This window comes from Hippocampus zosterae, chromosome 11 (genome assembly GCF_025434085.1).
Source record: "Hippocampus zosterae strain Florida chromosome 11, ASM2543408v3, whole genome shotgun sequence".
Classification (NCBI taxonomy): Eukaryota; Metazoa; Chordata; class Actinopteri; order Syngnathiformes; family Syngnathidae; genus Hippocampus; species Hippocampus zosterae.
In genome coordinates, this window is record NC_067461.1 from 3673418 (window position 1) to 3690065 (window position 16648).

The window sequence follows — 16648 nt, forward strand, 5'->3', positions numbered from 1 at the left end:
CTGTCGTTAGATTCCGGCAATGTGCGTTTGTTTGTTTTCCACGTCCCTCAACAGTGCAGCTCAGCTTCTGGCTAGCCGGCATCATAAAATGTGGAATGTGTCAAAATGTGGTGCGTAAATCTTCCCTGCGATTTGATTCTCATCAAATTTTTTTCATTATTTTTAATCAGGAGTGAAGCCAAAACGGATGAGACCAGTTTGACACACGGGCTCTTGAACGTAGCGACGTTGCTCCCCAGTGCTTATGAGGGTTTTATTTTTTAATTTTTTTAATTCCGAAGGATCCACACCTAGTTGTCGGTGCAGCGAAACGTTGACCGCCGCTGCGTTCATAATACATTCTTGTATTTATATATCTATTTTTTATCAGTAATTTAATAACAGAACAAACAGTACTGTACATGCGTTAACCCCCCCACCCCCCTGACCCCCACCCAGTTTGACAACTCATGTCTTGATCTGGGAACTTGTGTAAATAGGCCTTTGCATCAGTGCTGCTCGGCGGCGCTTCCAGATGCAGAGGACAGCCTTCCGTGCTGGATGGCATCCGAGGCGCCGCCTGCAGGCCCCGGAAGGAAGCGCAGGTTGAAAAAGCACCACTTCAATGAAGCAATTGCAAGGAAAACAAATGTCCGTTTGTGGATGTTTTTTGAAACATGATGAGGACTTTTCCTAGGCGGTCCCAGAGATTTTTTTTTTTTTTCAACGTTACGGTGCGGCGCATCATGTGACCAGCGCTCCCCACCCGGGGCCACCTTCCTTTTTGCTTTTCCTATCCTCAAACCAGGCCACAGTAAGCCTTTTTCTACTCTTTCTTTTTTTTTTTTGTGGAATCTTTGATACCAGCCACTGAAATGGCTTCCTCAGGATCAAATAAAGGGCTCAATTTTGTATTTTGTACTACCGTAATCCCCCATTAGCCCCCCCACCCCCCTACACACACACACATTTCAGTGAGGACAGACTATGCAGCGCTTCCCATTCTTGTTTTGAAAAAAATGTTCTCGTTTGTTTTGTATGACGTCCCCAAATGGAAGTGTGTAAATACGAATGTTGTTTTGAAATCACTTTTACGTGGTGGATTTGACAATGTGAATCCCTTCATGCTCGCTAACTGCCTTAATCTGACACCGACGGAAATCAAACCGAGGCCCTCCCCCTAAAAATTGAAACGCCGGGCCCGCTATGTGTGTCCGGGTGCCACTGGAAACAAAACGCCACCCTCGTCTCAACGATGTGGCCATATGAACTGCCCCCATCCCCACCCACATAGTTGCCAGGTGCCACTTAAGACCAAAATGCTTCCTCACATAAATTGACACTCGGGAAAATAAAAGGAAACGGGAAGCAACCATTTTCATTCCAAATCACGGTCTTTCAAGTGCCAATTTGAGCTATGTTGCTAACCAAAATAGTCGCGCCAACGGCGCCCTAATTGGTCGCTGAAATCGTTTCCAGTGGGGAAAAGAAACGGGAGTGTCTGTCATCATTTCCATTCAGGCGCTGGCATGAACAAGTGCACAGTTTGACGTTTCAAAAGAGCGGCACCCCCCCCTCAAATAAATCCCATCAACCTGATCAAAATGTATCGATACAGTGTGGCCCTTGAAGCTGCCCTCAACACCGCTTTGAGTTGTGTTGGGCGTGTTGAACCCGCAAGCAAACATTCCGTTGTCTTGTTTTTTTTCCTCGGTCGGAGCTTCTGCCAAGTGGACCAAAATGAAGGCAAAAAAAAAAAAGGTGTCATTAAAGGACATTTTGGTTGTTTGTGGCGGACCAAAATGTGAGCGGCTGCGAGTGTGCAGGCGCCGAGTGTATCTCTTAGTGTACTTGTGTAGTCGAGAGAGATTCCGAGTGACGTCGGGCTTTTTGCGCTTCTGATTGGATGACAAAGTACCACTCACAATGTCCACTGTGCCTTTCAGTGACGGTTTTTTATTATTGTTATTATTATTATTATTGTTATTATTATTACAGTATTTCATTGCCTGATTGATCAAGAGATTGAACTTTTTCAATAAAGTCGAAATTAAGACTCAACGTCTGCTTCCTGTTTCTTCGCTTAAAACCAAAATTTCTAACCATAGCAGGTTTTTGGAATGTGGGAGGAAAACAGAGTACCTGGAGAAAACCCACACGGGCATGGGGAAAAGACCCAACCATGTATAGTAAGGCGTTTTTAGCCGAAAAAAAAAACGACCATGTGTAGTAAGGCGATTTTCAACGAAAAAAACTGACAATGTATAGTAAGGCGATTTTCGACGAAAAAAACCACCTTGTATAGTAAGGCGTTTTTCAACGAAATTTTTAGCCGAAAAAAAGACCATGTATAGTAAGGCGATTTTAGAAGAAAAAAACGACCATGTATAGTAAGGCATTTTTTACCGAAAAAAACGACATAGTATAGTAAGGCGTTTTTAGCCAAAAAAACGAGCATGTATAGTAAGGCGTTTTTGACCGAAAAAAAACGACCATGTATAGTAAGGCGTTTTTAGACGAAAAAAATGACCATGTATAGTAAGGCGTTTTTAGCTGGAAAAAAACGACCATGTATAGGAAAGCCTTTTTAGACGAAAAAAATGACCATGTATAGTAAGGCGATTTTCGACGAAAAAACCGACCATGTATAGTAAGGCGTTTTTAGCTGAAAAAAACGACCATGTATAGTAAGGCGTTTTTAGCTGAAAAAAAACGACCATGTATAGTAAGGCGTTTTTAGACGAAAAAAACGACCATGTATAGTAAGGCGTTTTTAGATGAAAAAAATGACCATGTATAGTAAGGCGTTTTTTAGCCCGAAAAAAAGACCATGTATAGTAAGGCGATTTTAGAAGAAAAAAACGACCATGTATAGTAAGGCGTTTTTAGACGGAAAAAAATGACCATGTATAGTAAGGCGTTTTTAGACGGAAAAAAATGACCATGTATAGTAAGGCGATTTTTGACGAAAAAAACGACCAGGTATACTAAGGCGTTTTTAGACGAAAAAAACGACCATGTATAGTAAGGCGATTTTTGACGAAAAAAACGACCAGGTATACTAAGGCGTTTTTAGCCGAAAAAAACGACCATGTATAGTAAGGCGTTTTTAGACGAAAAAAATGACCATGTATAGTAAGGCGTTTTTGACCGAAAAAAATGACCATGTATAGTAAGGGGATTTTGACCGAAAAAAACGACCATGTATAGTAAGGCATTTTTGACCGAAAAAAACGACCATGTATAGAAAGCCGTTTTGAGCCATATCTCGGAGATTTTGAAATTTCGACGAGAACGGAAGCCACAAAGGGCGTGCACACAAAAGGAAGATTATTCATTGAATGTTGAGTATTTGAATAGCGTTTTGTGTAAACTAATTCATGCGTGATCGGCCAGATGTGCGTGTGTGTGTGTGTGTACGCGCACATATTTATTTATTTATTTATTTATTTCCGGAATTTTCGGAAAAGTCAACTTTCATCTCTGTTGAGGGAACAGACATTTTATTGTGTCCATCGAATAAAAATACAAACTTTAAATTCGACTATACAATGAAGTGGAAGAACCCGGCCGCAAAATACTGTCCAGCAATTTGCTGGGATATAAAAGACAAAAAGATTGAAGTTAAAAAGGGAGGGAGAAAAGAAGTCTTGGTTTTCATCAATCCCGCCACCGCTGCAGCTGCTTGATCTGGTGCGTTTCACAGGGTGGGGTTGGTGATTTTACCCAGCAAGAGGATGGCGCTGGACTCTTCCTCCACCACCGAGAAGAAGAAGGGCCGGTTGAGCGCCACCTTGAGGGCCACGCCCGTCTCCTGCGCCTCGTCCTGGGCCGCTGCGCCTTCCTCCGACATCTCTAGTGACACTTTGTTGACCGCCTGCAAGACAACAACAACGCCACAGCTTGTCAACATTTAGCTTGGAAGGATTATCAAGCGCGTAAGAATGACTGAATATCACGTAGGCATTTCCTGTAAGTGCTTTACTTGGGGTTTAAAAAAAAATAGACAACAGCAAGGTGCAATAATAATTTGCAGGACAAAAACCTGAGTGGCAAGGGCGCGTTGAGAAATTGTACGCGTCCTTTCTCAAATTTGGCTTTCTCAACATTTAGCCAAATGTATGGCTTTGCTGCCATCTGGTGGCCAAAGAACCACATTGAACTGAGTTAGGGCAGGGGTGTCAAACTCATCTTAGTCGCCGGCCAATTTCCCTCAAAAGGCCGTTATGAAACCACAAAAATGATGACTTGTACACATCAAATGATGACTAGATTTACTAGTTTTCAAATATGTCAATTATAATAGTTTGTTCAAAATTATTGCACAATCTCAACGTTATTTATTACGCGGGACAATTTCAAATTTTCGCAAGGTGACACATTATTTGCTTTCGCGGGCCGCATGAAATCATGTCCCTCGGCTTACCTTGTTAATGGTGAACCGGCCGGTGTTGGCCAGTTGGCTAAATTGGGCCTGCGAGCCCAACAGTTTGTCCTCCACTTCCGCATCCATGTTGCGCAACAGCTCACGCAGGTCGTTGGCACGAGACAGCGAGAACTTTGGCAGCAGCAGCTCCAGCGACCTGCGTGGGAGCATGACGATCAGTACCGCGCGGGGCCTCTTTTCATTTCATTTTCTGCGGCGAGGAGAACGCGTCATTGCACTGAACATGTTTCCATCGCATTAAATGAGCTAGCATTCATCTTATTTAGCAATTAAACACGGACAGAAAAATGGATAGCTCGGATGGATGGACGGACGGGGGACTGACTGACCCCTCCTGGAGGCTGTTGCGCCACGATGACATGACCTCAGTGCGCAGTTTGGCTTCAATGTCGTGTAAGTTGGCGCCCTCGTGTGGCAGCACCAGCAACATGCAGGAGCGCTTACTGAGCGACAGTTTCACCACCGTGCACTTCCTCGCCTACCAAAAGCACACAGACACACACAAACACACACACACACACACACACACACACAATTTAGAGGGTGTCAAAGTGAGGACCGGCCAAAATGTCCTCACTTCGTCAAAATGTCCTCACTCTGTTGGTTAAAATCTCATGCCGGTCCTCACAATGTCATGAGCACAAGAACACACACACACACACACACAATTTAGAGGGTGTCAAAGTGAGGACCGGCCAAAATGTCCTCACTTCGTCAAAATGTCCTCACTCTGTTGGTTAAAATCTCGTGCCGGTCCTCACAATGTCATAAGCACAAAAACACACACACACACACACACCGTAAAGACCTAACCTAAAGCCTTTGTGGGTATAGAGTGACTGTTTTCAATTTCGCTACCTTATCATTCAAGTAGTGGTACAAGCCCGTGTGGGTCATCATTGGAGTCATCACTGTGGTGGTTTCGTCCACATAAAACTCCTGCAAAGACGTCTTGTCCGCTTGGAAGACCTTCTTCCAGTTGCCTGGACAAACAGATGGGATTGGTCGTACGGTTCAAATCAAAATCTTAGACTTGACACAGACCCCCATCGGCCAGATGCCGATTTTTCTCTCTGTTCAGTTCAATGAATGCTATTGGACAAAGTAGTTCAAAACAGTCACATGATCTGCCTGTAATTCATGTCTCTATCGTTGTAATTGTTAAACGCCCCCCCCCCCAAAAAAAACCCCAAAACAAAAACAAACCTCGGAAGTTGAAGAACGAAACAAAGAGAAGGTTGGAGTCGGCGTCCACGTCTCGGAAGGCATCTTTCACTTTCCCGTCAGACGTCTTGTCCACAAAAGCGTTGATCAGTTCGGGCTGGGCGAAGTCCGCGCCGCGGATGAAAGACGAGTCCGAGAAGTCCCGGGTGCCTTGAACAACGTCGGCGGACAAGTAAACGTGCGGCAGCGTGAAGAGCCACACTTTGGTGCTGATCTCGTCTTTGGGTGCGTCGTCCACCAGGGAGTTGATGCTGTGCAAGGTCTTCAGGACCTTGTGGCCGTCCACCAGCGACACGCAATCGTCTCGGTCGGTGCCGCTGCTCAGGCCCAGGAGAAGCTGGAAGGAAAGAAGGGATCAATCAGTCTACGTATTGTTTTCTCTACCTTGGAGGGCCGTTATGAATTTTGGGCAACCATCTAAATGTTTAATCCCGTCCACATATTACATACGCATCGCACGACAAATTGATCAATAACTCGTTTTACAATCCGAAGTCGAGAATAATGACTGTTATTATGGATTCCGTATGACAATTTGAAATTTTGGTTCAGACTTTAGCAAGCATCGTGGAACTTGACATGATTGATTTGCTTTCGCGGGGCCGAATCAAATGCTGCGGCGGGCCAGATCCGGCCCCCGGGCCTCGACTTTGACACCAGTGCGATAGAGATCAACTGATTGAAAAAGGCCATTGCTGACACTCAACAAAACCCCCTCACTACACCGAGTCCGCCCCTGGGAGGTCCAAACCTGGAAGGAGCTGGCCGTCTTCTTGGAGGCCCCCAGGTAGAAGGTGACCAGGGACCCGTACGTGTCGACGGGCGACAGCAGCGTGTTGGCGCCCGGTCGCTTGCTGCTGAGCGCCTGGTACATCCTCAATCCCAACGAGTTCAGGAGCTCGGCCAGCACCGCCGTCCTCTGCGTGACGTTCTGCTTCTGAGCGTCCTCCCCCGATGCGTTCCGGGGGTCCGGGGTCAGGACCGCCATGTCCAGGCGCTCCACGGGAAGGGTCTGCGGGCGCTCGGCCGGCTGGGTCTGCAGGGTCTCGCAACTGACGTTGTCGGCGGCGAAGAGGTGGAAGGGGTGGATGTAGACGCGGTTGCCAAGGCCCCCGGGGACGCAGCACCACAGCAGCAGGACCACGAGAGGCGGGCGGAGGCTTTGCATTTTGTTTGTGCTCGACTTTGGAATTCTTACGGGAGAGAGAACACAGGAGAGCTTCGTGAAAATTCCGGCCCAACGATAGGAAGCGGGAACAGTACAAATCCAAAGTTGGACTCAATTCCTCGGGATGGAGCCCCCGCCGCGAAAAGCAAAACTCTGCAAGTCACGGTGAAGGTTTGTCATTTCCTACGGAAGCCACAAGGAGGCGGCAAAGCAGCTGACGAAATGAAGCTCCTCTCCCTCACTTCAACATAGTTCCTCGGACCCAAGAAAAAGCGATATTGTCATTTCTACTTGAGACCTTGCTGCAGCCTGAACAGCGAAACGGCTTTTTATGCAGACGGCAACAACTGGGGGGTTGAGTGCATTTTATTCATTCATTCATCTTTCATTCATCTTCCGAGCCGCTTGATCCTCACTAGGGTTGCGGGGGGTGCTGGAGCCTATCCCAGCTGTCTTGGGGCAGTAGGCGGGGGACACCCTGAATCGGTTGCCAGCCAATCGCAGGCCACACAGAAACAAACAACCATCCACGCTCACACTCACACCTAGGGACAATTTTAGAGTGTTCAATCAGCCTGCCACGCATGTTTTTGGAATGTGGGAGGAAACCGGAGCACCCGGAGAAAACCCACGCAGGCCCGGCGAGAACATGCAAACTCCACACAGGGAGGCCGGAGCTGGAATCGAACCCGGTACCTCTGCACTGTGAAGCCGACGTGCTAACCACTGGACTACCGGGCCGCCTACTTTAGAATTGAGGTACTCAAATAGTCAAGGTTAGAAATTGTGGCAAAAGGTTCGTGTCCCACACAGAACTCCTGCAAAACTAAATTCTGATTCCCCCCCCCCCCCCCAAAACGCATCCCCCTGATGTTTTGGGGGTGAATACCTGCCAAAAAGCACTTGAGGCAACGTTAGTTCGCGCACGTAAAAGGAGGACTTTACCCTGTCGTGTGTGTGAGCTGAGCAAACAACACTTCTGCGGATGGACCGCAGAACATGGCCTTGGTTTCTGATCGATGCACTTTGACACCCACTCGTCAACCCCCCCCCCCCCACACCCCCCCCCCCCCCCTTGACTTAATGATTAAAACGTCTTTTTTGGGTGTTTTTTTTTTTGGACAGATACAGTATGCTCTGCTGCTAACGTTACAGAACCATGCTGATCGCCCTCTCCGCGCAAGCCGCAGACAAACATCTCGACGGGGAAAGCGAGGAGCCGGCGAAGAAATCTCTTACCGTGCGTGCGCAGGCTGCCGCCGAATGAAGCCGCAGCTGCTCTGCCCCTCTGATTTTAAAGCAGACCACCCGTGCTTGGTTACTGATTAACACCCCTTGGCTGACTCACGGATCCATTTCGGGAAGGACAGAGACCCCCAGCCACCCCCACCCCCCACAAGACTTGTTGACTTGATGATGTAAGTGCATCCTGAAAAGGGGGCCCATAGGGCCTCGTCCACAATAGGAAGGGCAGAGGGCGAAGGGTCCATTCAGCAAAACGTGGCACAGATGTGAAGCGGTGACGTGCAAATGGTGTTCCCCGAACGAGTAAACAGGACTGAAAGACAAACATAAATCACTCCCCCGGAAAGGAAACGGAAAAGTACCGATTCAACGGGCCAAATGTGGAGCGAAATGGAGCAATGCGAGAACAATGTCTTCTGACGGTGTTTGTTGTTCTTTGCCGGATGGGATGATTGACGTCTTATGGGAGGAATTGGCAGCTGGCGGCCACATGGGCACTTGATTTTTAAAAAATATATATATATTTATTTTAGTTTTGACCAAGATTATTTAAGTTAACAAAAATAAATGGGAAAAAAATAAAATTGGAAAACCTTTTTTTTTGTTAGTGAAATAAAATAAAAATTGCTTTAAAAAAAATAAAGACAAATTACAATATCTTACATTTATAATACAATATTATATATTTTTAATATTATAAGATTATTTAAGTTAACAAAAATAAATGGGAAAAAAATAAAATTGGAAAACCTTTTTTTTGTTAGTGAAATAAAATCAAAATTGCTTTTAAAAAAATAAAGACAAATTACAATATCTTACATTTATAATACAATATTATATATTTTTAATATTATAAGATTATTTAAGTTAACAAAAATAAATGGGAAAAAAATAACATTGGAAAACCTTTTTTTTTGTTAGTGAAATAAAATCTAAATTGCTTTTAAAAAAATAAAGACAAATTACAATATCTTACATTTATAATACAATATTATATATTTTTAATATTATAATTTAGAATTACTAGAATTATCGCAAAAATGTCCTTTGTTTTCATCTTTTTTTTTGTCTTTTCAGGTATATTTATTTTGCTGTACGTCCACACAGAAGAAAGGTCAAAGTTCACTTTATGACCGAGTCTTTTTTCTTGCAACTTGACGAATATTTTTTGTACTTAAAAAAAAAACACAATAAAACTGATAACAAAACAAATAAAAACTAAAATGAAACTAAGCATTTTTTAAAAAGTATTAACAAACAAGAAAGCTACGCTAAAACTTCTAAAAATTACAATTAAATGCTTTAAAAAAAAAGAGAGAAATTCAAAATGAAGGAAAAAAAAAACTATAATGAAAATATGAAAGTCTCAAACTATTTTAACCCTGGCCGGCACATATTTTGTTCAATTTAAAATGTCAGAGTCGCGTATGAAGGTGTAAAAAATTGTTCGATTGAGTGGCGACCAGGTCCGGGTGTACCTCTGATCTTGCCGAGTCAGCGGATATAGTCTTCACATAGCCACGAAACCTAACGAGGACAAACAAGATGAAATGAAGACTGCAAATTATGAAAGCATGAAAAAAAAATCGCTTCTCTTCCGTTGTCGTGAGAAGAGAGCAAACACTTTGCAAATGTTCCTTTAGAAGGCCGTCATATCCGCGTACGTAAAGGCCGACATCCACGAGGGCAATCTGAAAAATCATTTACACACACACACACACACACACACACACACACACACTCACACACACACAGACCGGTTTATGTGATTTGTGGGGACCACTTTTTGAAAAATCATTTCCACACACACACACACACACAGATGATATTTTCTCATCATAAATGGAAGCTATCATGCCGAGTATGTTGACATCCTTTTATGGTCCGAGTCAAACAGCCTCAAGAATAAATTGCAGCTGCCGAGGCCCCATAAACGAATAACTTTCCTTCAAGTTTGCTCATTAATATTTGGGCTTTGTGGACAATTTTTTTTCTTGTGGTCAAAATAAATCCGTTGCTGACCGTAAAGATAAAAAATATTGAAGATGAAACACGATGAGGAATATTGGGGATGTTTTCCGGGATCAAAAGCCAACTTCGCTCATTGTTTTGTTCATCTTCCTTGTATAAATGATTCAAAAAGCAAATATTTAAATATTATAACATCATAATGAATATTAAATATGAAAACACGTACGGTGCCACCAAGTGCCTGGTTTTGGTGTTGGTTTAAAAAACAAAAAAAAAGAGATACACAAACTTTTTTCCATAAACGTGACCACGCTGTACAACTGAATTAAAAACAAAACTTATTTTTGCAAGGCTAAGTCAAAATGAAGCACTGACATAATGTGGCTGCACAAGTGCAGAAATCACCAATCGCACTCAATCTCACCTGAAATGGGAGCCGGCTGTGTGCCGGCTCCCATTTAATGAGCCTCTGATTCACCCCCAACGCATTTTGGTTGTTCTAGTTCTAAGGCTTTGCCTTTTTTTGGGGGGGGGGGGCTTTCTAGCAGAAGCTTGAAGGTTTTGCGGCTAACAGCAGCTGCTATTTGGAACTGTTCGTAATTCATTGCACCTTTTCTAATGGCCCAGTTCAAGTTCATTGCCACCACCAGGAAGGTCAGGTGCTCTTTTGATGATGAGTGCTCAAATTCATGCCAAATTCAACACGGGTCACATTTTGGACCATGATAAGATCTCGCAAACGGACGTGGGAAAATGTTTTCCTGCTCTTCTAATAACAATGGGAGTGTGGGACAATCGCTCACCGTTAATGTGTCAGAGTTGATGTATCCTGCGTGTGATGAATTGCACTACCCCAAGCAGACGAGCAAAGAGCTTCAAACAAACGAGGGTGTGTTTTTACATGCCGAACAAACACCACGTGACACTTGGATAATTTATGGCTGGCGAAAGGAGGTGCTTGGCTTATGATATAAACTGTTCTGTGATTCTGGTGGGGCAGGTTTTGGAAGGTGAAGTCACCATGCGGACCCTCTTGGTTGTTTGCAGCGTCGTCATCCTGCACGGCGTGCGAGGTATTGCTGGCGTCGGTCCTCCGCAAATGGTGATTTGGGCAATGTTTCGTCTGACGGATGCGATGCTTATTTGGTTTTGGTCTTTCATAATCAGGTGATGGGGACCGCAGTGACGGCCGAGTGTACACGACAGCAGGTACACACCACTTTTGTTTGCAAAAGTTAGGACGTTTTACACATCCTGAATGCCAAGACGACAGCGGCTTCAAACCGGATGCTCTCTGAGAGAGGCAGTGTCACTAGCTTTTTGCAACAGAGATAGAGGGACTGGAAGAGTCACAGAAAGGCATCCAAGGTGGAAGTGTTCTTGTTTTTGAGCCACTAGTGGAGGCGATGTTCACAATGACTGGCCACAAAAGGTATATGGTGGTTATCACATCTACCTCAGACTGATGAAGCTCCAATATTGGTACTGGCCCGCCCACAAGGGAGTATTCGTATGTTCTCCTCCTAGCACAGTTTAAAAACAAGCATGTCGGGTTCATTGAAGACTAAGTTGAGAGTGAATGTCAGTTTGTCTGGATGAGCCTCTTGGTGAGCAATTGAGGGTCTAACCTGCACCTCTGACTGAAAGTCAGCTGGGAAAGGCTCCAGCTCATCCACGACCCTGTTCTGTTCACTTCCATTCCACCTGGTATATGTCAGTCATGTTGTCACTCAGCTCAGCAATTCAGGTTTTGCCGTTTCTTGATTCAACTTTGTAAAATATTTCTTTGAGCAGCTCAGGCCTCGTGCCGCTACAGCTGTGGCAGTCACATGGGAAGCTGTTCCTGCTCCAGCTCGTGCCAGTACTACGGCAATTGCTGCCGAGACTACAACTGTGAGTACCAGGATAGGCTGAGGGACATCCCTAATGGTGGTGTTAAAACCATTCTTTCTCTCAGATTACTGCAGTAACACGACTCCGCAACCAGAGACCACAGGTACCCAAAAAGTCACTTTGAAAATCGTCCGACAAAATCCAAGATTTCAAGATGAACTAAAAGGTTGGGATTACTTCAGCCCAGGCCTCGTGCCGCTACAGCTGTGGCAGTCACATGGGAAGCTGTTCCTGCTCCAGCTCGTGCCAGTACTACGGCAACTGCTGCCGAGACTACAACTGTGAGTACCAGGATAGGCTGTGGGACATCCCCAGTGGTGTCGTCCCTGACAAAAATGTGTAAAACCATTCTTTCTCTCAGATTACTGCAGTAACACAACTCCGCAACCACAGACCACAGGTACACAAAAAGTATTTTGAGAAAGTCGCCCCACAAAATCCAAGCTTCTGAGACGAACGGGAACTAAAATGCTGGGATTACTTCAGCCCAGGCCTCGTGCCGCTACAGCTGTGGCAGTCACATGGGAAGCTGTTCCTGCTCCAGCTCGTGCCGGTACTACGGCAACTGCTGCCGAGACTACAACTGTGAGTACCAGGATAGGCTGTGGGACATCCCCAGTGGTGATGTTAAAACCATTCTTTCTCTCAGATTACTGCAGTAACACGACTCCACAACCAGAGACCACAGGTACCCAAAAAGTCATTTTGAAAATCGTCCGACAAAATCCAAGATTGCAAGATGAACTAAAAGGTTGGGATTCCTTCAGCCCAGGCCTCGTGCCGCTACAGCTGTGGCAGTCACATGGGAAGCTGTTCCTGCTCCAGCTCGTGCCAGTACTATGGCAACTGCTGCCGAGACTACAACTGTGAGTACCAGGATAGGCTGAGGGACATCCTCAGTGGTGTCGTCCCTGACAAAAATGTGTAAAACCATTCTTTCTATCAGATTACTGCAGTAACATGACTCCGCAACCACAGACCACAGGTACACAAAAAGTATTTTGAGAAAGTCGCCCCACAAAATCCAAGCTTTTGAGACGAACGGAAACTAAAATGCTGGGATTCCTTCAGCCCAGGCCTCGTGCCGCTACAGCTGTGGCAGTCACATGGGAAGCTGTTCCTGCTCCAGCTCGTGCCGGTACTACGGCAACTGCTGCCGAGACTACAACTGTGAGTACAAGGATAGGCTCCGGGACATCCCCAGTGGTGGTGTTAAAACCATTCTTTCTCTCAGATTACTGCAGTAACACGACTCCACAACCAGAGACCACAGGTACCCAAAAAGTCACTTAGAAAAATCGCCCGACAAAATCCAAGATTTCAAGATGAACTAAAAGGTTGGGATTCCTTCAGCCCAGGCCTCGTGCCGCTACAGCTGTGGCAGTCACATGGGAAGCTGTTCCTGCTCCAGCTCGTGCCAGTACTATGGCAACTGCTGCCGAGACTACAACTGTGAGTTTATGTGCCTAAAGCAGATTTCTTTTCCTCACCGCAATCCCGCAGTCCCTCGTGAGCTGTGTCAAAACTCTTTTTTCAGATTACTGCAACGTGGGGACATCACAGCCGTGGACCACAGGTAACGGTACTTCATTGCCATATTTGGGCAAAATCAGTCACTAAAGCGAGGTCCTTCTTGTAAATTTGTGACATTCTTCCCATTGTATCGTCCAGATATGCCATCCTGTCGCTACAACTGTGGCGGAAACCTGGGAAGCTGTTCCTGCTCCAGTTCGTGCCAGTACTATGGCAACTGTTGCCCTGACTACTACTGTGAGCATGATGTCCCTGAATGACACCCCCCGAGCATTTAAAAAAAAAAAGTGCTGACTTCCGTCGTGTATGTTTGTGAAACAGCCCACTGCTACTCCACGAGTGCCATGCCAACCACAGGTAGGGTCTTCTGCGTGAACGTCAACATCAAGTGAACATAACAAGCCTCATGGTCACAAATGCCCCGACCTTCAGAGGGGCCTTGCGGAGGTTCCATGTTTGGCTCGGGTGCCTTCTCCAGTCCCAGCCACCCTGATGACTACCAGAACAATGCCTACTGCGTGTGGCACCTCAGATCTTTGCACAACCAAAGGGTCCTGCTGGAATTCTCATACCTGCAGTACGTGAAGAATTTTGGATTCTATTTCAGAGCTAAGATCGTCAAAAATTCTTCGAACTCTACTCCCACCGACTACTTGGATCGCAAACCGGACTGGCAGGGATTGTAGTATGACGCCGAGCACTGTTATTAGAGTTAGTGCATGCTAACATTTGAATAGAGATCGTGTTCGGGGTAGAGCTATCTTTTGGATTTGAAAAGGGTCACTGTTATAATTGACAAGGCTTAGGGTGGGTTTCAATTTTGTTTTGGGCTTTGAGTGTCATGGCTCCGATTTGTGGAGGTTGACGTTTGAGTAGCATTGGGGGTGGGCTCAGGGAGGGTTTGGGATCATGTGTGGGTTTGGGTATAGTTTAATTAGTCTTTAGCAGTGTGGGGTGAGGATTAAAGTAGAGATTTGGGGATGTTTCATGGTTTCCGTCAAGTCAGGCTTATGTTTTTGGTGGCTCGACCTTGGATTGGTGTAGAGTGGACAGGGATGGGGTTTAGGTTCAGGATTCATTGGGGTTACGTTTCAGGAGTAGACTTTGGGTAGGTTGAGGGGTTCAATCACTGCAATTTGAGACCATATCATCTCTACCCTTAGTGATTTTTGTTGTAGAGTATATGATTCAAACAATGGAGTTCATGATAGGACGGGAGACAACAGTGTGAAAATAGTCCTCAAAGTTTTGCCTGAATTGATTTTACTTGTGGGCAGATTGCAGGGCTGCTGCAGCTGCGACTACATTTCAATCTACGACGGTCCATCCGTCAGCTCGCCATACTTGGGAAAATTCTGCAACGACGGCAACAATAACGACAGCTTCAATTTTTTCTACTCGACCTCCAACCACATGACCGTGGTTTTCCGGAGCGACGGATCGGTGGTCGGGAGAGGATTCCGTGCAGAGTTCACAAGTGCTCTGCCGCAGGACTCGGGTACAATTTTTTTTTGTTTGCCATCATCAAATGCAACAGCTAAAAAGTCATGTGGGACAGTGGAGTGGCTTGGATGCAAGTTCTCCTTTTTGAACCTTAAGGGCTACTGCAGTTCTTGTGTTTTTATTTGGGGTTGGGCAAATGTGTCATTTTGATTTATTCATCTCGTTACCCGGTCAAGTAATGTGGCCTTTTACCAGGTCAAGTCAACTGCTCCTCGGATGACATGAACATTGTGATTGGGCGGAAGTACCTGAACTCGTTGGGCTACGAGGGCCACAGTCTCTACCTCAACGACCAGTACTGTAGACCCGAAATTTTTCAAGAGAAAGTGGTCTTCAACTTCCCCGTCAATCGATGCGGCACCAGTCGAAAGGTAGACCGAATATCCGCAAGGGTGACCACCGACAAAGCGCCCCCCAAAAACACACAATTGAATGTTTCAGTTTGAGAACGGCAAGGTGGTGTACACCAACACGCTGCGCGGCTACACGTCGAGCTACGGAGACATCACTCGCAAGGCCAACTTAAAAATCGAGGTGGTGTGTCGGATGGATCCATCCGCGGCGGCGCAGATTATGTACCTGGCGCAGAATCACGACAACGTCAGCATCACGGGCACGGGGACGTTCAACACCTCCATGGACTTGTACTCCAGCAGCAACTTCAACTATAAGGCATAAAAATGTCTTTGAGTTTGACAGAAAGCTTGACGCCTATTGACGGCTATTCAACGGCTATTCAACGGCTGCCTTGATGCTCTCCTCCACCAGGTGACGGAATTCCCGTACAAGGTTTCTCTCAACCAGGACCTCTACGTCCAGGTGGACCTGAGGAGCAGTATGGCCAGCTATCTGGATATTTTCCTGGATACCTGCGTGGCCTCCCCATCCTCCGACGACTTCCACACGACAACCTACTTCCTGGTGCGCAACGGGTAAGAGCGGCACCACAACAGATCCCGACTTTGCAATCTGTCCAACATGATCCAAACCGTCCCCCGGCCAGGTGTCCCGTCGATAACACTTACCAGTCGTACGTCAGCGGCAGCAGGCAGTACGCTCGCTTCTCCTTCAAAGCCTTCCAGTTCCTGCGCCGGGCTGACGAGGTTTACATCCGGTGCAAGGTCCTCATATGTCAGGACAACGACTGGAACTCCCGTTGCCGCCGCGGCTGCGTCAAGCGCAGGAAGAGAAACGCGGGCGACAGACACAAGAGCCGGACTCTGGTTTTGGGTCCCATCCAGCTTATCGGTGAGTAGCGCTCGAGTATGACACCCAGGAAACGAGCAGTCACGACATTCTCCACGCTTGTCTTTTCTTGTCCTTAGACCCTGACAAAAATGAAAAGGGCTCCGCAAAGGAGGAGGCCGGTTGACAAGATCATCCACACTTGTACTACGAATCAGAATCGCAAATCAAACATACTCACCTTTGATTAAAAGCCTCAAGAAAGACAATCTTGGATGTTTCTTTACGTGCTCAGAAGATGACACTGGACTCTGTTAGAAAAACACTTTTACTGATAATTTACCTCAACAAATTAGCACCCCCAAAGGGTATAAACGTTGACCCATGAAGTGACAACACGGTGACGACCGAAGGCATCATTCGCTCCTTTTTGTCCCCTGTGCACACACACATCGCTTGGCAACGGACAACAGCAGCCGACAATCTTGCCCATGTAGGAC

At 46.0% G+C, this 16648-nt stretch overlaps 2 protein-coding genes across 36 annotated transcripts; one reads left to right on the forward strand and one right to left on the reverse strand.

Annotated features, from left to right (window-relative positions):
• Window positions 1-3465: 3465 nt before the first annotated feature.
• Window positions 3466-8199, reverse strand: agt (angiotensinogen). Its single transcript, XM_052080879.1, has 7 exons — window positions 8058-8199; window positions 6402-6843; window positions 5633-5987; window positions 5285-5409; window positions 4756-4904; window positions 4406-4562; window positions 3466-3856 (listed from the first exon to the last, which is right to left on the reverse strand). Exons 2-7 carry the CDS (start codon window positions 6816-6818, stop codon window positions 3680-3682), a joined length of 1380 nt encoding a protein of 459 aa, XP_051936839.1. The 5' UTR covers window positions 6819-6843; window positions 8058-8199; the 3' UTR covers window positions 3466-3679.
• A 2799-nt stretch (window positions 8200-10998) lies between these two features.
• Window positions 10999-16417, forward strand: LOC127610561 (deleted in malignant brain tumors 1 protein). 35 transcript variants are annotated; one of them, XM_052080827.1, is made up of 23 exons: window positions 11000-11107; window positions 11202-11243; window positions 11829-11927; window positions 11992-12030; window positions 12110-12208; window positions 12289-12327; window positions 12414-12512; window positions 12577-12615; window positions 12695-12793; window positions 12874-12912; window positions 12999-13097; window positions 13162-13200; window positions 13281-13379; window positions 13465-13503; window positions 13599-13697; window positions 13782-13817; window positions 13893-14037; window positions 14738-14958; window positions 15159-15334; window positions 15405-15635; window positions 15732-15895; window positions 15967-16211; window positions 16289-16417. In XM_052080827.1, the coding sequence occupies exons 1-23, from the start codon at window positions 11056-11058 to the stop codon at window positions 16333-16335; spliced, it is 2286 nt and encodes a 761-aa protein (XP_051936787.1). In that variant the 5' UTR covers window positions 11000-11055; the 3' UTR covers window positions 16336-16417. The 35 variants fall into 35 exon arrangements, with proteins under 35 accessions (XP_051936809.1, XP_051936810.1, XP_051936823.1 ...); XM_052080829.1 differs by lacking the exons at window positions 13162-13200; window positions 13281-13379; XM_052080831.1 differs by lacking the exons at window positions 12999-13097; window positions 13162-13200.
• The last annotated feature ends 231 nt before the right edge of the window (window positions 16418-16648 follow it).